Raw genomic sequence first — 22,545 nt, forward strand, 5'->3', positions numbered from 1 at the left:
GAAGAAGGTGTCTTCCAGAAACTGGCAGTAGGACTTTGAGTTGAGCTTGACTCCATCCTTAACCCGAAAAGGCCCCACAAGCTCATCTTTGATGATACCAGCCCAAACCAGTACTCCACCTCCACCTTGCTGGCGTCTGAGTCGGACTGGAGCTCTCTGCCCTTTACCAATCCAGCCACGGGCCCATCCATCTGGCCCATCAAGACTCACTCTCATTTCATCAGTCCATAAAACCTTAGAAAAATCAGTCTTGAGATATTTCTTGGCCCAGTCTTGACGTTTCAGTTTGTGTGTCTTGTTCAGTGGTGGTCGTCTTTCAGCCTTTCTTACCTTGGCCATGTCTCCGAGTATTGCACACCTTGTGCTTTTGGGCACTCCAGTGATGTTGCAGCTCTGAAATATGGCCAAACTGGTGGCAAGTGGCATCTTGGCAGCTGCACGCTTGACTTTTCTCAGTTCATGGGCAGTTATTTTGCGCCTTGGTTTTTCCACACGCTTCTTGCGACCCTGTTGACTATTTTGAATTAAACGATTGATTGTTCGATGATCACGCTTCAGAAGATTTGCAATTTTAAGAGTGCTACATCCCTCTGCAAGATATCTCACTATTTTTGACTTTTCTGAGCCTGTCAAGTCCTTCTTTTGACCCATTTTGCCAAAGGAAAGGAAGTTGCCTAATAATTATGCACACCTGATATAGGGTGTTGATGTCATTAGACCACACCCCTTCTCATTACAGAGATGCACATCACCTAATATGCTTAATTGGTAGTAGGCTTTCGAGCCTATACAGCTTGGAGTAAGACAACATGCATAAAGAGGATGATGTGGTCAAAATACTAATTTGCCTAATAATTCTGCACTCCCTGTACATTATCCTGTTTCATGTTTATGATTTTTTTTTCCTCTCATTACAGGGAATCCATTACATGTGAGGCCAAATAAAATATAGTTAGCGGAGACATATTCTAGGTTACATTTTAAAAAAAGGATCTCCTTAAGATAAACATGAGGCATGTTGAATAGTTTTTAGGGACACAACTAGGGCAGTTGATGTTAGTAAAGGATTTTCCTTCTACATTATCCTGTTTCATGTTTATGATTTTTTCCTCTCATTACAGGGAATCCATTACATGTGAGGCCAAATAAAATATAGTTAGCGGAGACATATTCTAGGTTACATTTTAAAAAAAGGATCTCCTTAAGATAAACATGAGGCATGTTGAATAGTTTTAAGTGACACAACTAGGGCAGTTGAAGATGCCTCACATCGCTGAATGTTGTACATGACAATCAGTTACACAAAACTGGCACATCTTCCTGTTCACATAAATTATTTTCTGAAATATTCAGACATCCTTTAATATAAGTCTTACACGTATGCATGCAAAATCATTTCAAAGCTTCTCAAATGTATGTACTGCTTTACCCAAAATAAAAATTATTTTAAAGATATTTGTCAGGGGCGGCGGCATAATAAATGGGGACCACGACAGAGCTTTGTTTTGTAATTGCTCAACATGTGTGCCTTTGTCTATATACATGTATATATATGTGCGTGCGTGCGTGTGTGTGTACGTGAGTGGTTGTATATATGATGTGTTTGTGTGTAAATATATATATATATATTACAAAAGGGATATGGGTGAAATGTAACCAGCGCTAATAATAATAAATAATAAAAGCAGCTAGAAACACTGTCCCCCAAATAAGCGAAATATCTTTTCCAAATATTTCTAAAACAAAATGTATTACAAAAGGGATATGGGTGAAATGTAACCAGCGCTAATAATAGGAGGCCCAAAAAATGTATAAATATCTAAAAAATGGTTATTTCATATATAATTATAAGGTAATAATAAAACAATAAAATATTAAAATCTATAACTTGCAATGGTTATCTCATATAAATATGAATAAAAATGAGACAATATATATAAACCTCACAAAGATACATATATCATCATACAACAAATATAGATAAAATAGCAGTCTAAATCAAATATAGATAAAAATATAGATGAAAACACACTTAGATGGAAAGTGAAAAAAGTCCCAACATAAGAAGTCCCAATTAGTGTCAATAGGGTGTAATTATGAAAGAAGTAAGCCGTTTGTGTTTCTTTCTTTTCAACTTCAAACACCCTCCAAATGGTGAACAATACTCCTCTCATATAAGTGTCCTTAGGCTTAGGCTTGATAGAATATTATTTTCGGATCGACACACCGCAGACCACCTTATTTATCTACGTATGTTGTATTGCCATTGGTATCTACATTTCATCTATATTTTTATCTATATTTGATTTTAGACTGCTATTTTATCTATATTTGTTGTATGATGATATATGTATCTTTGTGAGGTTTATATATATTGTCTCATTTTTATTCATATTTATATGAGATAACCATTGCAAGTTATTGGTTTTAATATTTTATTGTTTTATTATTACCTTATAATTATATATGAAATAACCATTTTTTAGATATTTATACATTTTTTGGGCCTCCTATTATTAGCGCTGGTTACATTTCACCCATATCCCTTTTGTAATACATTTTGTTTTAGAAATATTTGGAAAAGATATTTCGCTTATTTGGGGGACAGTGTTTCTAGCTGCTTTTATTAGGGTGTCCTCATTTTTATACATCATTTTTATACATCATTATACCCTGATTTATGTGTAGTTGACTCCCATAACTTTGTCAGGTCCAGAGCTTATACTACTACTAGTTAGTGGTATATTCTATTTTTCACATTTTTTTTTATATATATATATATGTGTGTGTGTATTATATATATATATATATATATATATATATATATATATATACACACACACATATATATATGTATATATAAATATATATATACACACACACATATATATTTGTATAGTTTTTGTGTAAAATATATTGATATATTGCAAACTTTGCTGCCAATCAATAGCAAAACAAAACTGAGAGTTTATAATCCTTAAAGTTTTAATAAAGTAACAGAATTATAACTTAGTGTGGTACCTTTTCTTTATTAGTTTGTGTATGCTTTTACCATAGTTACATTTAGGTAAAGCTGGGATTTATAATCAGTTTACATACATAGTTCAATTCTATATTTGCTTTGCAGTATGCCAGCAGTTTGTTTACTAATGTATCTGCAGCTAGTACAATACTAATGTTGTTATAGCTGCAGTATCTATGCAAATAAAAAAAACAAATACCAGATTTTAATATAAAAAGGTAAACTGATGTTTTATTGTAATATTTTACAAGCAAGTCTGACAGCAGCAAGGGCTTGCATGCACCTTAGGTTACTGGTAGCCTGTCTCTTTAAGAGGAAGCAGCTTGTCCCTACAAGGCAACAGAAGCACAGGAACTGCAGAGTCAGAGCTGTTTGTCACTGCACTGCAGAGCTCACTGTCATCTCCCTGCAGAGCTGTATGTTATGCAATGCACAGCCGAGTTGTGTTCTCCCCAGCAACGTAAGGACACCTCCCTGCAGCTGATCCCAAAGGCATTTCCCTTCTGCACCGCTTTCTTATGGGCAGCTGCACACCCAGGCTCCGCCTCTGCTGCACACACTCTCAAAGGTCTATTTGCAAGACTGGACTTATAGGAAATGCTGCATTGCTCTGCACTGATATAAGTCTGCCATCTGTCTTCCCGTGCAAAAGTGACAGGACCCACGAGTGGCATTTTACCAGAATGATTCTGCAATCCCTTAATTGTATGTTGTTGCTGTCAATGAGGACTTTGGTGCTGAATGAATGGGACTGACTTTAAGTGAGTAAGGCTCATTTCAGATGGATGGCAGTTATTATAGTTGTACAGGGACTTTGGTTAAGGTCATAAGGCCATATATATACTTACAATAAGGTCCATATAGTATCATTATGTACTCTCTCTGAGCTTATCAAACTTCTGAGAATTGTTTTTCTACTGGGTGTGCAGAGCAACTGCTGAATTTACCAAAAGCAATATTCTATTCTGTATAATGCTTGCCTAGGTCTGTTACCATGCTCCCTTTAAAACGCCTTCTGCGCCATTTCACTATGCTTTCTGCCAACCTGTGTTCACAAAACTACAGAACATGTTCCTCTACTACTGCCAGGAGATTGCGGGTGCTGGTAGACATGGATGGGGTGCTGGCAGACTTTGAAGGTGGTTTCTTGAAGAAATTCCAAGCTCGGTACCCTGAGGAACCCTATATTACACTTGAGGATCGCAGAGGATTCTGGGTATCCGAACAATATGAACATTTGAAGCCTGGGCTAGATGTAAGTTTCTCAGAGCACTTAAAATATTTATAAAAGGCAGAGTAATTTAAATACGCTTTTATTTACTGAAATTGGTGAATAGGGATAGATGATACAGGAATTCATTGCATGTTAAAAGGATATAAAAGTGTAAAAGAACATACTGAATGTAAATTTTCACAAATGAAAGCCCTGTTTTTAAAGTGAAGGTAAATTTTCATGTGAAAGTGCCCAGTTTTTAAAAAAAAAAACTATTAAAAACAAGGGCACTTTCATTCATGAAAATTGACATTTCAGCCGTTTTTAAAAAAAATATACTTACCTTTTCTTCTTGAAGCCGCTCCAGTGCTTCACCAGCCCGTTGCAAGCCTCTTCATACGTCAGCAATGACGATTTCGGCATCCTCCAATCACGGCTTCCCCCCGGGGTAATCATTGCCTGAGGCAACGCTGTGATTGGAGGAAGCCGGTTTTGTCATTGTTGGGTAAGTAAACCAGGAAGAAGCAGGCGGGGCATCGTTTCAGAACGGCGATCCAGCGTTTCAGAAGAACAAGGTAAGTATTTTTAAAATACGGTGCTATGCATGAAAGTTTACATTGCAGCCGTTTTTTAAAAATACTTACCTTTTATTCCTTGCAAGCGTGGAACACCGGAGCAGCGATTCCCCTGCCCCCAGGATGTCTCTTCTTTTGTCAGAAATTACGAATCCGGCTTCCTCCAATCACAGCGTGGCCTCAGGAAATGTTTGCTCTGGGGGGGGAAGCCGTTATTGGAGGAAGCCAAATTCGTCATTTCTGACGTAAGAAGAGAGGACCTGGTGCGGGGGAATCGCTGCTGCAGTGTTCCAAGCTTGAAAAGAATAAAAGGTAAGTATTTTAAAAAAACGGCTGCAATGTAAACTTTCATGAATGAAAGTGCCACTGGTTTTAATAGTAGTTTTAAAAACAGGGCTTTCATTCGTGAAAACTTACATTCACTTTTACGAGTTAGAGAGCATTTTTTATTTTTGCACTATTGATTGCATAGAAATCTTTGTTAATTCCAGCGAATGGGTTAAACAATTATGACTCAAAATTCTTTAGTAAAGTTTAATTGATTTTTCTAAAAAAAATCTCCAAGTCTATAGGGATATTTGTAGAAAGTTAAAGTGAATGTAAAGTTAAATGAATAAGTGCCCGGTTTTTAAACATACTCTTAAAAACAGGGGCACTTTCATTCATTAAACTTTACATTGAAGCATATTTTTTATAATACTTTTTATTTATGAAAACAGACCGATGATCCTCCGATCACAGTTCCTGCTGTACTTACCATATCAATGACGAATCCGGCTTCCTCCAAACATTGCGTGACCTCATGAGTTAGACGCCTTGGGGTGCTTGCAACGATTGGAGGAAGTTGGATTCGTCATTGCTGTGCAAAGTACAGTAGGAGCTGCGGGCGGAAGATGTTTTTATAAATAAATGGTATATAAAAAACACCTCAATGTAAAGTTTAATGAATGAAAGTGCCTCTTTACATTCACTTTAAAGGGACATGACACAAAAGCATTTTCTTTCATGATTCAGATAGAACATGTAATTTTAAGCAACTTTCTAATTTACTCCTAGAGGCCCATTTATCAAGCTCCGAATGCTCCGAAGAGCCGTGTTTCTGGCGAGTCTTCAGACTCGCCAGAAACAGCAGTTATGAAGCAGCGGCCTAAAGCCCTGATCCGCACTGTCGGATCAGGTCCGCAAGACCTTTGATAAATTGGCCTCCTATTATCAATTTTTCTTCGTTCTCCTGCTATCTTTATTTAAAAAGCAGGAATGTGACGCATAGGAGCCGGCCCATTTTTGGTTGAGAACCTGGGTTATGCTTGCTTATTGATGGGTAAATGTCAGCCTCCAATAAGCAAGCGCTATCCATGGTGCTGAACCTAAAATGGATTGGCTGCTAAGATTTACATCCCTGCTTTTAAAATAAAGATAGCAAGAGAACGAAGAAAAATTGATAATAGGAGTAAATTAGAAAGTTGCTTAAAATGTCATGCTCTATCTGAATCATGAAATAAAAAAAATGTGTTCAGTGTCCCTTTAACTTCTATTATCAAATTTTCTCCATTTTCTTTTGAAAATCAGGGACATAAGCTCAGGAGCATGCACGTGTCTGGACCACTATATGGCAACACACCAGACACCTACCTAGGTATCTCTTCAACAAAGAATACTATGGGAGCGAAGCAAATTTGATAATAAAAGTAAACTGGAAACTTTCTAAAATGTGTATGCTTTGTCTAAATTACTAAAGAAAAATTTGGGTTTTATTTCCCTTAAAGTCGGCGCCAGAGAAGCATTGCACTACTGGAACGTAGCTGAACACATCTGATGAACCAATGACAAGAGATATGTGTGTAGTCACCTGTTACCAACTAGCTTCCAATAGTGCTTTGCTGCTTCTGAGCACCAAGAAAACAAAGTAAAATTGATAAGAGAAATAAACCGAAAAGTCTTAAAACTACATGCTCTATTTTAACCATGTAAGTTTCATTTTATTTTTATGTCCCTTTAAATGACATCACACATGTAGCTTGTTTTAGTTATAAATGTGAGGCCTACATTTTGCAATTCAGTAGATGAAATGACCTGCTTGAGAGATAAAGTTGTCTGTTTCGGGAAACAGGAGTTAAGAAGCAGCGGTCTTAAGAGGCTGCAGACATCAATCCGCCCGATCGCATACAATCGGGTTGATTGACACTCCCCGGGTAACGGCCGATTGGCCACGAATCTGCAGGGGGCGGCATTGCACAAGCAGTTCACCAGAACTGCTTGTGCAATGATAAATGCAGACAGTGTATGCTGTCGGCATTTATCGATGTGCAGCGGGCATGATCTCTACAGCGGATCATGTCCGTCCGCACCATGATAAATCTACCCCTATGTGTTAACCCTTTGCCGTTAAAAACTTAGGGACAGATTACAAGTGGCGTGTTAATTAACGCTCCTGCTCGAGTAAATAGAAGTAAGCTTTTTGCGCTCGTCAGGTTGCGCTTGTATTATGAGTTTAAAGTAAACTTTTTTACTCGCACGCTAACCCGATGAGCGCAGAAAGCCGAACTTAGAATATTGTGTGTGCGTTCACGTATTCCCCCATAGAAGTAAAAAAAAGTGGAAAACTCTCCACTATTGCGCAAACCTGATTGTGTATTCTCATGTGCACTAACCTGATATGAATATATATATATATATACTGTATATGCATATCTATTTAAAAATACTTAGAACATATTCTGCTATGTGCAGAACATTAGCATGTGAAATATTTACAGTAAAAACATAGTTAAACAATTTATTAAATATGATTATTGCATATTTTTTTTTCTTCATGTTTTCATCTACTTAATGGCAAGGGGCTCTAATGCATTTATATATATGTCTATATATGTGTACATACGTACTTATGTGTTTATATGTGTATATATGTATTCACAGACATATATACACATATAAATACATATGTATACATATATATATATATATCTTTAGACATGTATATATATGTATTTCTATGTTAAAGCCCTTTGCCTATCTTCTTTTTTTCTAACACCTCATATCTTTAAGCCTTTATAACTTGTGTGCAATGTTTTGTCTTATTAATGTTTATTAGATAGTGTTATTATGAGTGTAACTATACTTTTTTTGATGTGTTTTGTGCAACTTTTTAATTTTGTAAAACAGTTAACCAGAGCTCTAAAGTCATGGTACTCATTCTAGCTTAAATTGCGATTGTGCTCAAGCGATCGTGTTTACTTTCAACTCGTACTACGAGCGGTAAGCTGAACGGTAAACCCTTTATCACTCGCGCGCAAATGTTTGTGCTCCACTCGTAATATGGCCCATAGGGTTCAATTACAACTGATCAGCGATTAGCTGCCAAAAATGATTTTTGCTTTCTTTCCAAATTGGTCATTGAGTTTATTGGGTATATAGGCCTAGATTTGGAGTTTGGCGGTAAATGGGCTGTTAACGCTCCGCGGGTTTTTTTCTGGCCGCACCATAAAATTAACTCTGGTATCGAGAGTTCAAAAAAATGCTGCGTTAGGCTCCAAAAAAGGAGCGTAGAGCATTTTTACCGCAAATGCAACTCTCGATACCAGAGTTGCTTACGGACGCGGCCAGCCTCAAAAACGTGCTCGTGCACGATTCTCCCATAGGAAACAATGGGACTGTTTGAGCTGAAAAAAAACCTAACACCTGCAAAAAAGCAGCGTTCAGCTCCTAACGCAGCCCCATTGTTTCCTATGGGAAAACACTTCCTACGTCTGCACCTAACACTCTAACATGTACCCCGAGTCTAAACACCCCTAACCTTACACTTATTAACCCCTATTCTGCCGCCCCCGCTATCGCTGACCCCTGCATTACACTTTTAACCCCTAATCTGCCGCTCCGTAAACCGCCGCAACCTACGTTATCCCTATGTACCCCTAATCTGCTGCCCTAACATCGCCGACCCCTATATTATATTTATTAACCCCTAATCTGCCGCCCCCAACGTCGCCTCCACCTAACTACACTTATTAACCCCTAATCTGCCGAGCGGACCTGAGCGCTACTATAATAAAGTTATTAACCCCTAATCCGCCTCACTAACCCTATAATAAATAGTATTAACCCCTAATCTGCCCTCCCTAACATCGCCGACACCTAACTTCAATTATTAACCCCTAATCTGCCGACCGGAGCTCACCGCTATTCTAATAAATGGATTAACCCCTAAAGCTAAGTCTAACCCTAACACTAACACCCCCCTAAGTTAAATATAATTTTTATCTAACGAAATAAATTAACTCTTATTAAATAAATGATTCCTATTTAAAGCTAAATACTTACCTGTAAAATAAATCCTAATATAGCTACAATATAAATTATAATTATATTATAGCTATTTTAGGATTAATATTTATTTTACAGGCAACTTTGTAATTATTTTAACCAGGTACAATAGCTATTAAATAGTTAAGAACTATTTAATAGTTACCTAGTTAAAATATTTACAAAATTACCTGTAAAATAAATCCTAACCTAAGATATAATTAAACCTAACACTACCCTATCAATAAAATAATTAAATAAACTACCTACAATTACCTACAATTAACCTAACACTACACTATCAATAAATTAAATAAACACAATTGCTACAAATAAATACAATTAAATAAACTAGCTAAAGTACAAAAAATAAAAAAGAACTAAGTTACAGAAAATAAAAAAATATTTACAAACATAAGAAAAATATTACAACAATTTTAAACTAATTACACCTACTCTAAGCCCCCTAATAAAATAACAAAGCCCCCCAAAATAAAAAATTCCCTACCCTATTCTAAATTAAAAAAGTTACAAGCTCTTTTACCTTACCAGCCCTGAACAGGGCCCTTTGCGGGGCATGCCCCAAGAAGTTCAGCTCTTTTGCCTGTAAAAAAAAACATACAATACCCCCCCCCCAACATTACAACCCACCACCCACATACCCCTAATCTAACCCAAACCCCCCTTAAATAAACCTAACACTAATCCCCTGAAGATCTTCCTACCTTGTCTTCACCATCCAGGTATCACCGATCGGTCCTGGCTCCGATATCTTCATCCAACCCAAGCGGGGGCTAGACATCCACTGAAGAAGTCCAGAAGAGGGTCCAAAGTCTTCCTCCTATCCGGCAAGAAGAGGACATCCGGACCGGCAAACATCTTCTCCAAGCGGCATCTTCTATCTTCTTCCATCCGGAGCGAAGCGGCAGGATCCTGAAGACCTCCAGCGCGGAACATCCATCCGGCCCGACGACTGATCGACGAATGACTGTTCCTTTAAGGGACGTCATCCAAGATGGCGTCCCTCGAATTCCGATTGGCTGATAGGATTCTATCAGCCAATCGGAATTAAGGTATGAATTTTCTGATTGGCTGATGGAATCAGCCAATTAGAATCAAGTTCAATCCGATTGGCTGATCCAATCAGCCAATCAGATTGAGCTCGCATTCTATTGGCTGTTCTGATCAGCCAATAGAATGCGAGCTCAATCTGATTGGCTGATTGGATCAGCCAATCGGATTGAACTAGATTCTGATTGGCTGATTCCATCAGCCAATCAGAAAATTCATACCTTAATTCCGATTGGCTGATAGAATCCTATCAGCCAATCGGAATTCGAGGGACGCCATCTTGGATGACGTCCCTTAAAGGAACAGTCATTCGTCGATCAGTCGTCGGGCCGGATGGATGTTCCGCGCTGGAGGTCTTCAGGATCCTGCCGCTTCGCTCCGGATGGAAGAAGATAGAAGATGCCGCTTGGAGAAGATGTTTGCCGGTCCGGATGTCCTCTTCTTGCCGGATAGGAGGAAGACTTTGGACCCTCTTCTGGACTTCTTCAGTGGATGTCTAGCCCCCGCTTGGGTTGGATGAAGATATCGGAGCCAGGACCGATCGGTGATACCTGGATGGTGAAGACAAGGTAGGAAGATCTTCAGGGGATTAGTGTTAGGTTTATTTAAGGGGGGTTTGGGTTAGATTAGGGGTATGTGGGTGGTGGGTTGTAATGTTGGGGGGGGGGTATTGTATGTTTTTTTTTACAGGCAAAAGAGCTGAACTTCTTGGGGCATGCCCCGCAAAGGGCCCTGTTCAGGGCTGGTAAGGTAAAAGAGCTTGTAACTTTTTTAATTTAGAATAGGGTAGGGAATTTTTTATTTTGGGGGGCTTTGTTATTTTATTAGGGGGCTTAGAGTAGGTGTAATTAGTTTAAAATTGTTGTAATATTTTTCTTATGTTTGTAAATATTTTTTTATTTTCTGTAACTTAGTTCTTTTTTATTTTTTGTACTTTAGCTAGTTTATTTAATTGTATTTATTTGTAGCAATTGTGTTTATTTAATTTATTGATAGTGTAGTGTTAGGTTAATTGTAGGTAATTGTAGGTAGTTTATTTAATTATTTTATTGATAGGGTAGTGTTAGGTTTAATTATATCTTAGGTTAGGATTTATTTTACAGGTAATTTTGTAAATATTTTAACTAGGTAACTATTAAATAGTTCTTAACTATTTAATAGCTATTGTACCTGGTTAAAATAATTACAAAGTTGCCTGTAAAATAAATATTAATCCTAAAATAGCTATAATATAATTATAATTTATATTGTAGCTATATTAGGGTTTATTTTACAGGTAAGTATTTAGCTTTAAATAGGATTAATTTATTTAATAAGAGTTAATTTATTTCGTTAGATTAAAATTATATTTAAGTTAGGGGGGTGTTAGTGTTAGGGTTAGACTTAGCTTTAGGGGTTAATACATTTATTAGAATAGCGGTGAGCTCCGATCGGAAGATTAGGGGTTAATAATTGAAGTTAAGTGTCGGCGATGTTAGGGAGGGCAGATTAGGGGTTAATACTATTTATTATAGGGTTAGTGAGGCGGATTAGGGCTTAATAACTTTATTATAGTAGCGCTCAGGTCCGCTCGGCAGATTAGGGGTTAATAAGTGTAGGCAGGTGTCGGCGACGTTGAGGGGGGCAGATTAGGGGTTAATAAATATAACATAGGGGTCGGCGGTGTTAGGGGCAGCAGATTAGGGGTACATAGGGATAACGTAGGTGGCGGCGCTTTGCGGTCGGAAGATTAGGGGTTAATTATTTTAAGTAGCTGGCGGCGATGTTGTGGGGGGCAGATTAGGGGTTAATAAATGTAATATAGGGGTCGGCGGGGTTAGGGGCAGCAGATTAGGGGTACATAAGTATAACGTAGGTGGCGGTCGGCAGATTAGGGGTTAAAATTTTTAATCGAGTGGCGGCGATGTGGGGGGAGCTCGGTTTAGGGGTACATAGGTAGTTTATGGGTGTTAGTGTACTTTAGGGTACAGTAGTTAAGAGCTTTACAAACCGGCGTTAGCCCAGAAAGCTCTTAACTACTGACTTTTTTCTGCGGCTGGAGTTTTGTCGTTAGATGTCTAACGCTCACTTCAGAAACGACTCTAAATACCGGAGTTAGGAAGATCCCATTGAAAAGATAGGATACGCAAATGGCGTAAGGGGATCTGCGGTATGGAAAAGTCGCGGCTGAAAAGTGAGCGTTAGACCCTTACCTACACGACTCTAAATACCGGCGGTAGCCTAAAACCAGCGTTAGGAGCCTCTAACGCTGGTTTTCACGGCTAACGCCAAACTCCAAATCTAGGTCTTAGTTTGTTAAATACCTGTTTTTAAAATAGAAACTGGGAACTCACCTGAATCTGACTGATACAATAGACTATTCACACGTCTTAATGTTACAGTAGGTCTAATCAATTAACTCCTTTGTTTACTATGGAAAGGAAATACCAATTTACATGTGTGACTAATCTATTTGCAATCCAAATCCATCCTCATCACAGATTAACCATCTGAATGCCATTTATATTTTAGCATGATGGACATACTACAGTAGTCACATCAGGACCCTAACATCTACAAATGGTGTGTAGTAATCTCTTAAAGTAAATGTTTAAGTCTAAGTCACACTCTTACTGTCGTGATTGTCACTAACAGTACAGGCGTCTTCATAACTGGACTTTTAAACGTGAGTTCTATAGGAACCTATTGCAATCGGTTACCAATTCGCACCACTGGTAAACCATCTGAATGCCAATTATATGTTGGCAGATGGGAATACTGCGTTCAATTTTCCATCGCTATATATTTTAGTTTTAAAAGTATTGTATTTTACGTATTGTATTGTATTTTAGTTTGAAAAGTATTGTATTTTACAATATTTATTTTGATTGTATGTTAAAGCACTGTTTCCGTTTTGACGTGATCTGAAAACAAGATGGTGACTACTGGTTTGTATTAAAAGAAAGGACTTATGATATCTTCTTATTCTGGATTTTAACAGTATTGAAACTGTTGAGAGTGAACCCGCTCCATTTCAACATTGTTTCTACATAGTAGATGCTCAAAAGATATTGCGCTTTTATGACCGGGTTTTTATAGGGGATGTTTTATAGGGCACCTTTATGCATGCTAAGTCCCAACACGGTCATGACAAAATGCTTGCGCTTTCATTATTGAGCACACTTTAAAGGCACAATCTTGTTTAAACAACTTCTAGGCAGATAAAATGTTGCAATGGAGCAGGTTCACACTCTACAGTTTCAGTTCTGTTAAAATCCAGTAAAAGAAGATATTATAAATCCTTTCAATAGAAACCTGTAGTCGCCATCTTCTTTTTAGATCACGCCCAAAATGAGAACTGTTCATATTCTTTGGCAAAAATGTCTCAAGAAATAAAATGGTTAATAGGGATAATTAAATATGAAATTTGAGCTTGGTGGGCATGCCTCTGATGAAGTAGGCTAGAGCCATACGAAACGCGCCAGACTATGTCAACATTGTTGACGCTGCCTCTCTCGACACCCAGAGTTAGTCATATCGGCTTTCTGACAAGCAGCAGGAGTCGAGAAGGTGAGAACTATTCATCAGTTTGTTTTTCTTGGACATAGAGGACTCATACAGTAGAGGAAAGTGACACCGTACATCTGTGAACTGTGTAGGCGCGAGGAAGGTGTACTCTTATTGGAACACATTTGTGGAGAGGTGCACGACACAAGACCTAAATTGAGAGCTGAACACGGAACTCTCTCCTCTAAACCAGTGATTCTCAACTGCAGTCTTCAAGTACCCCCAACAGCCCAGGTTTTCATAGGTGAAATAATCATCTGATGGTTGAGAGAAAGTTACCATGGTATTCAGCTGATTACTTTACATGTACACTGGTTCAGCTATAATAAAAACCTGACTTATTGGGGGTATTTGAGAACCGCATTTGAGAAACACTGCTCTAAACAAGCCGGGATAATACCCTATTCTACATTGGAAAACTTTGTATATGCCCTTATTTATACCGTATATATAACTGAAGTCTGAATGTGTGAGTGTGATTCTTACTGTTTTTAATATTAAAATAATTGTGTTTTAATTTATATTAGTTGTGCTTCTGTTATATTTTTGCTATATGTTTATGTATGAACCTATAAATATGTAATTGTATGCCCTGACATGTGTAGACGCCTATACAATAATGATGAATAGAACTTTAATGAATCAATATCACATATGTTTATATACTTCTGCAATCTCTCCTGTGAGTGTTTTGCACATGTGCAAGATAAAAGACTTTTTCCAAATAGTCTCGGAATAGCTGCAAAGATGTCTCCAAAATCCCATTTCAAGTGCCTCGAGGTGTTGAGTTTGAAAAGTCAAAACTGGCCTCAAAAATGGATTGTGATCAACGAGATGTTTTCGTCCGCATAGTAAAAATCGGGTTTTTAACAAGGATGCTAAAACACGTTTGTTGGTGCAAGAAAGAGCCAAACATGCGCTATTGATTGCGTCAAATCGAAAGGTGGCAGACCCGATAATTACCATTGAGCAATCTCAAAACTGTACTGAATTAGAGCATTCTATTATGCATGATTTTGCATATTGTACACATAAAAAAAGAAATCATGTGCACAATCGATTAAAGTGATTGAAAAGTTGTGTCATGTTCAAAGCAGTATTTGTTACATCTTTTGAGATAAACATTTCATTCGCCATTTTATTTTTTTAAATAAAAATAAAGTTATTAATACTTAAAACTTTCAATCCGAGTGTCCCGTATTCCACCCGTTTTTTTTATGACGTTTTTGTTGGTATCCAGTTGAAATCCAGGCCACTAGGTGACCAGGACTTTAGCAAAACTGCCCCCTCTATCTGCAGTGCATACTAAAGTTACTTAACAGAGTTAAAAAGTAAAAGCGTGCTCCCGTATGACGCATGTGTGTTGATCACTCAAGGGAATTCCATCTAATTTCACAGTTATTAAATTAAAATGCTCTTTCGGTCTAGGGGATTACGATCGCAGCGAAATGAGACACAACTTAGCTCTCTACTACATGAGTAAGCAATGAATAGCTCTCTACATCCGACTGAGCATAGAGCAGGAAGTATAATGGGGGCAGAGCGAGGCACGGTAACAATAAAAGTTTACACAACGAATATAAATTGTTTTGCAATCAATTTTTTTTTTAAAAAAAAAGTAGCAATTTTACTAATTTGGGATAGCCAACCTACAGGAATGCTCAAAGAGGTGCAATATGACAATCACTTTAAGCAAATCGTATGCACGTGTTTCCAAATTTGTGTACACAATCAATAATTCCTATGCTACTGCCCAGCAAGTGATTACAAACAGCCCCTGCAAGTGACATGAGGGCGTGCATGCCCAGTAGCTACCTGTGCCCTTCACCCTAAGGGGACGAATTATCATTGTGCGAGCTGACATGATCCGATATTGCGGATCATGTCCGCTGCACATCGATAAATGCCGATAGCATACGCTCTCAGCATTTATACTTGCACCAGCAGTTCTTGTGAACTGCTGGTGCAATGCCGCCCCCTGCAGATTTGCGACCGTTAGCAGGGGGTGTCAATCAACCCGATCGTATTCGATCGGATTGATTTCTGGCGATGTCTGTCCGCCGCCTCAGAGCAGGTGGACAGGTTAAGGAGCAGCGGCTTTACACTGCTGCTTCATAACTTGGCTCGCCAGAAACGCGTAGCATCAAGCTTCATACGGAGCTTGATAAATATGCCCCTTAGGGACAATTATGGGATAATTATTTTGTGTAACCCAGGTATCTCTTCCCCTCAGTCCCCAAGAGGGGTGAAGCACAAGCCCGCTTGTACAGAGAGGCTGGATAATCTCATGCTTACTGCAGGCCAATTCCCCATTTATTTGTAGCTTTTTAACTTTATGCTGCATGGAGATAAACAAAAGAACCTCTCCTACTGCCTGGGGCATCCCAACAATAACTTTGTATATAGCAGAGGTTTGTCTGGCCTGTTTAATAATAGCCTGTAATAGTCTGTTTCTAAGTGAACCACCTTTTTTGTCATTGTGTTCACAATTTAGCTAAACGGGGCCACTCTGGTGCTGCATCATTTTATTTATTTGCATGTTAAAAAAAGGAAGGGAAAGGTTGTGTAAATTTAATTTGATTTAAAGGAGCACACGTCAAAATTAAAGTATATTTTGTGATTGGCTGATGGCTGTCACATGATGTTGGGGAAGGGAAAATTAGATTGACTTTGAAATTTGCCATAAAAAATATTCTACTGCTCTTATTTAAAATTCAAAGTATGTGCTATTGCATTGTCCTGTTATTGTGTATTTGTCAATTGTTAAATTCAGCTGTATTTAGTGGTCCTTTAAAGGGACAGAAAACCCAATTGTTTTCTTTCATGATTCAGATAGAGCATGCAATTTTAAGCAACGTTCTAATTTACCCCTATTATATATTTTTTTATTTGTTTTCTTGCTATCTTTATTTGAAAAAACAGGAATGTAAGCATAGAAGCCAGCCCATTTTTGATTAAGCACCTGGGTAGCGCTTGCTGATTGGTGGCTATATTTAGCCACTAATCAGCAAGCGCGACCCAGAGTGCTAAACCAAAAATGGACCGGCTCCTAAACTAAAAAGATACCAAGAGAACAAAGAAAATTTGATAATAGGAGTAAATTAGAAAGTTGCTTAAAATTACATGCTCTATCTGAATCATGAAAGAAAAAAAAAATGGGTTTCATATCCCTTTAACCCCTTAGTGACCAAACCGTTTTTTTTTTTAAATTTTCTTACCGTTAAAGGGACAGTATACACTCATTTTCATATAACTGCATGTAATAGACACTACTATAAAGAATAAGATGCACAGATACTGATATAACAATCCAGTATAAAATAGTTTAAAAACTTACTTAGAAGCTTTCAGTTTAGCTCTGTTGAAAAGGTTACTGGAACACCCACTGCAAGTGGGAAATAAGACACTCCCCCCCTCCCCCTTCTTTTGCATATGAAAAGACCCTTTACACAAACAGGAGCAAGCTGGAGAAGGTAGCTGACGGTATTCACATAAAACTTTGGGGCTTGGTTAGGAGTCTGAAAATCAGAGCAATGTTATTTAAAAATAAGCAAAACTATACATTTAAAAAAAACTTTATGGGCTTTATAAATAGATCATCTACAAAACATTTATGCAAAGAAAAAATGAGTGTATAATGGCCCTTTAAGGACCAGGGCTGTTTTTACATTTCTGCGGTGTTTGTGTTTAGCTGTAATTTTTTCAGTTTATTTTCATCATATCATATAATTTACTATAAAAAAAATGATAAAATATGATAAAAAAATAGAAAAAAATAAATATTTTTTTAACTTTGAACCCCAAAATCTGTTACACATCTACAACCACCAAAAAACACCCATGCTAAATAGTTTCTAAAGTTTGTCCTGAGTTTAGAAATACCCAATGTTTCCATAGGGTGGCCCTCTCTGCATCAGTTACTGACCGGAGGGTATTGTACGATGCCTCAATATCGAAGCATCGCTGCAAACCCTGAGAGCAGCTGGAAGTGATCGCTTCCAGCGCTCACTTTGACCAAGGACGTGCTAGATACGTCCGCAGTCGTTAATGGTTGTTTTTTTGGAGGACGTATCTAGCACGTCCTCGGTCGTTAAGGGGTTAAAAAAAAGAAATAATCTCTTGTTAGTCATCAGAATGTTGTGCTTAGACCTTTCTTTTGTGGGCACCATCTGGAACAAATCAATTTGAAACAACTAATAAGCTGAGTAAAAATACCATTCTTAAAGGGACGCAGTAGCTAAAAATTTTGAGTGCATGAAAGAAGCACAGCTAAAGGGATATGAAACCCCAAAACATTATTTTGTGATTCTGACAGAGCATACAATTAAAAAAAAATCTGTTCCCATAGTATTCTTTGTTGAAGAGATACCTAGGTAGGCATCTGGAGCACTAAGTTGCAGGAAACTCTTGCAAATGGATAACATTCTTGCAAAACCGCTGCCATATAGTGCTCTAGGCTGCTGCACCCTCCCGAGCTTACATCTCTGCCTTTTAATAAAATAGAACGAAGAACATTTCATAATAGAAGTAAATTAGAAAGATGCCCTATCTAAATCGTGAGAGAAACATTTTGAATTTAATATCACTTTAAACATGTCATTTAAAACGAAGGTTAAAGGAATAGGAAAGTCAAAATTATACTTGCATGAATCAGATAGAGAATGTCATTTTAAAACAGTTTTAATTTCAAAGTAAATTTTCAAAATTTTCAAACGTACTTTGTTCTCTTGGTATCCTGTGTTGAAGTACATATCCTCCACTAATGGGAGTTCGCTGGTGATTGGTTCCTACATAGAATGGAGCTTGATGCAGATGTCTTAAGATCACTGCTCCTTAACTCGCCCGCCTGCTCGGAGGCAGCGTACAGCAATCCGCCTGATCACATACTATCAGGTTGATTGACACCCCCTGCTAGCAGCCAATTGGCCGCAAATCTGCAGGGGGCGGCATTGCACAAGCAGTTCACCAGAACTGCTTGTCCAATGGTAAATGCAGACAGCGTATGCTGTCGACATTTATCGGTGTGCGTCGGACATGATCCCTACAGCGGATCATGTTTGTCTGCCCCCCCTGGCAGAGAAGATTGTGACTTACAGGCTGGGAAAATATTAATTTCTTATATATTTTTTTAAATAGTTAAAAAGTTTGGAATTTTAAATAAGTTTGGATTTTGCAAATACAGATTTAGGAATTTGTTCCTGTATAATTAAAACCTACAATAAATAAATACATTAAGCTAAGCACAAAGCACTTAGGGTAAGTCTCACAGTTAAAGTAAATGTAAATTTAGATGATAAAGTTCCTGGTTTTTAAAAATCCGATTAAAAACAGGGGCACTTTATAAATATTTAAAATTTACATTTCACTCATGTTGTGAAAATACTTACCTTTTAATCTTGTCAGCCGCTCCAGCGATTCCCCCGGTCGTCGCAAGCCTCTTCATACATCAGAAATGACGGATCGGTCATCCTCCAATCACGGCTTCCCTCCTGGGGGAATCAGTGTCTGATTCAACGCCGTGATTGGAGGAAGCAGGATTCCTCATTTTAGACCCTGGAAGAGGCTTTGCGACGGGCGGAGGAAGCGATGCAGCGGCTGTCAAGATTAAAAGGTAAGTATTTTCACAACACGAGTGAAATGTAAATTTTGATGAATTAAAGTGCCCCTGTTTTTAATCAGATTTTTAAAAACTGGGCACTTTAGCATCAAAATTTACATTCACTTTAATGTTATCAATAATAATATTGAATGCATAGAGCCTGTATTATATTGCATTATAAACCACATCTAACAAGTAACTATCTCATTTTCTTATCGCAGAAGAAAGCTACCAGTATATGGGAGGCAAAGAATTTTTTCCTGGACCTTGATCCTATTGAAGGTGCAGTGGAGGCTGTGAAAGAGATGGCAAATTTGGCAAAGTAAGTTGAACCTCTAAAAAAGGGCAGGGCACATATAGACCTTAAAGAGACAGTAAAGTCAAAGGTGAACTGTCATGATTTAGATTAGTGATGGCCAACTTCCTAACACATGAAGGGGGAGGGGGGCGCATATCAATGTTTTAGAAGCCTTAAAGGCTACATAAAATAATATATTACCCTAAAAATCCCAGGATACAGGGTCAGATTTAGGTAAGTTTGCTTGGTAACATGTTTACGCTGTTTTCCTCCAGTGGGCTATTTTTGGTTGTACCACCTTGTCTGACTGTTCACCACAGGTCCCCAAAGCATGAATTTTAGTTTCACATTCTCTGGGCTGGTGGGGGGGGGGGGGGCAGCAAAACATAGCTCAGAGGGCCGCTTTTGGCCTATGACGTGCCAGTTAGCCATCCCTGATTTTAGATAGAACATGCAGTTTGAAACTTTCCAATTTACTTCAGTTATCAAATTTGCTTTGTTCTCTTGGTATCTTTTCTTAAAGAGTAAATCTAGGTTGGCTCATATGAGCTCAGGAGCGTGCACGTGTCTTTAGTGCTCTATGGCAGCAGAGTTTTCAGTAATACCAAAAGCAGCCACTTCGTAACTGAGTTCAGTGCACATGAAAATGCAGGCCCGGTCAATGTTCAAATGCACATAAGGGAGAACGATTAGCACAATCCAAAGTATCGTAGAACAAATAACACAATACTGTATCCAAAATGTCAATTCAGTGCATTTAACAAATGCAAACAAAGGTGAACAGACAAATTCAGCTTACTGCTGCCATGAGGCCAGTATCGTCCTCATCAGTCCACTCGATTCCAGGTAACAGGGTCACATAACCTTTACGTAAACTATAGTCTGAACAAGATTCAAAGCAAGTCCCAAACTCATTAGTATAGAGTTAACTTAAAGTGACAGACTACACCAGAATTGTTATTGTTTTAAAAGATAGATAATCCCTTTAATACCCATTCCCCAGTTTTGCACAACCAACACAGCTATATTAATACATGTTTTACCTTTGTGAATATCTTGTATCTAAGCCTCTGCAAATTGCCCCCTTATTTCAGTTCTTTTGACAGACTTGCATTTTAGCCAATCAGTGCTGGCTCCTAGGAGCTTCACGTGCATGATCACAGTGTTATCTATATGACACACATGAACTAACACCCTCTAGTGGTGAAAAACTGTCAAACCGGATTAAGCTTACAGGCGGCTTCTTGGTCTAAGAAATTTGCATATGAACCTCCTAGGTTTAGCTTTCAACTAAGAATACTAAGAGAACAACGCAAAATTGTTGATAAAAGTAAATTGGTCAATTGTTTAAAAATACATGCCCTATCTGAATCATGAAAGTTTCTTTTGGACTAGATTGTCCCTTTAACCTGCTGCTGAACATTTTTTGTGGATTAATCTCAATAACATAATGTGTAAGGCAGTCAGGTTTGAAGAAAACTCATTCTTTATTAATACATGCATCTAAAACCCATATGAATAGCATCAGGGCGCATAAAACCCCCCAGAAAACGTAAGTAGGCATTGTCGTCGACCATGGTGTATGACGCATTTCAGTTTAAGACCGTAATTTACTGTGCCACTGTCAGACACTCCTTTTCTTTATATAAATAAATGTAACAATTCACCTTAAAGGAATAGTCTAGTCAGAATTAAACTTTCATATTCAGATAGAGCAGCAATTTTAAGCAAATTTACTCCTATTATATTTTTTTCTTTGTTCTCTTAGTATCTTTATTTGAATGTAAGCTTAGGAGCTGGCCCATTTTTTGTTCACCACCTGGGTAGCACTTGCTGATTGGTGGCTACATTTAGACACCAATCAGAAAGTGCTACCCAGGTTCTGAACCAAAAATGGTTCAGCTACTATGCTTACATTCCTGCGTTTTCAAATAAAGATACCGAGAGAATGAAGAAAAAATTATAATAGGAGTAAATTGTAAAGTTGCTTAAAATTACCTGCTCTATCTGAATCATGAAAGTTTAATTTTGACTAAATAATTCCTTTAAACAAACAATATATAAACATAATTTTCACATACATATTTATAAACAGCTAGATTACGAGTTTTGCGTTTTGCTTCATAACGCTGCTTTTTCCCTAACACTGCTATTACAAGTCTTGTAGGTATAGGTGTACCGCACACCTTTTTGGCCGCCACGCAACATCAGTACCGCACTTTTAAAAAAGTCCTTTTTCAATGGGACTTCCATAGCGCCGGTATTACGAGTTTGCCAAAATGTGAGCGGTACACTCTATAACCACAAGATTTGTACCGCCATTTAAAGTCAGTAGTTATGAGTTTTATGTTACAAAGCTGTGCCATAAAACTCATAACTAAAGTGTTAAAAAGTAAACTAACACCCATAAACTACCTATTAACCCCTAAACTGAGGCCCTCCTGCATCACAAACACTAAAATAAAATTATTAACCCCTAATCTGCCGCTCCAGACATCGGCGCCACTAAATAAAATTATTAAAACCTATTCCGCCGCTCCCCGACATCGTCGCCACTATAATAAACCTATTAACCCCTAAACCGCCGCCCTCCCGCATCGCAAACACTATTTAAAGATTATTAACCCCTAATCTTCCGTCCGCCCACACCGCCGCTATAATAAACCTATTAACCACTAAACCGCAAGCCTCCACAACAAAATATACTAAAATAAATTATTAAACCCTAAACCTCTGACCTCCCACATCACTATATCTACATAAATATAATTAACCTCTAACCCTAACGTAACCCTAACCCTAACGTAACCCTAAGCCTAATACCCCCTATAAACCTTACAATTATTACCTAAATAATTCCTATTTAAAACTAAATACTTAGCTATAAAATAAATCCTAAGCTAGCTACAATATATCTAA

The 22,545-nt window shown here is 37.9% G+C and overlaps 1 protein-coding gene across 1 annotated transcript in view; it reads left to right on the forward strand.

The window, feature by feature from the left end:
- The first annotated feature begins 3,352 nt into the window (after positions 1-3,352).
- Positions 3,353-22,545, forward strand: part of NT5M (5',3'-nucleotidase, mitochondrial) — a 50,292-nt gene continuing 31,099 nt past the window's right edge. The window contains exons 1-2 of the mRNA XM_053694894.1: positions 3,353-4,277; positions 19,550-19,650. Of these exons, the coding sequence (XP_053550869.1) occupies positions 4,017-4,277; positions 19,550-19,650 (362 nt within the window). The 5' untranslated portion in view covers positions 3,353-4,016. The remainder of the gene's footprint in view (positions 4,278-19,549; positions 19,651-22,545) is intronic.

The sequence above is a fragment of the Bombina bombina genome, chromosome 11, assembly GCF_027579735.1.
Source record: "Bombina bombina isolate aBomBom1 chromosome 11, aBomBom1.pri, whole genome shotgun sequence".
NCBI lineage: Eukaryota > Metazoa > Chordata > Amphibia > Anura > Bombinatoridae > Bombina > Bombina bombina.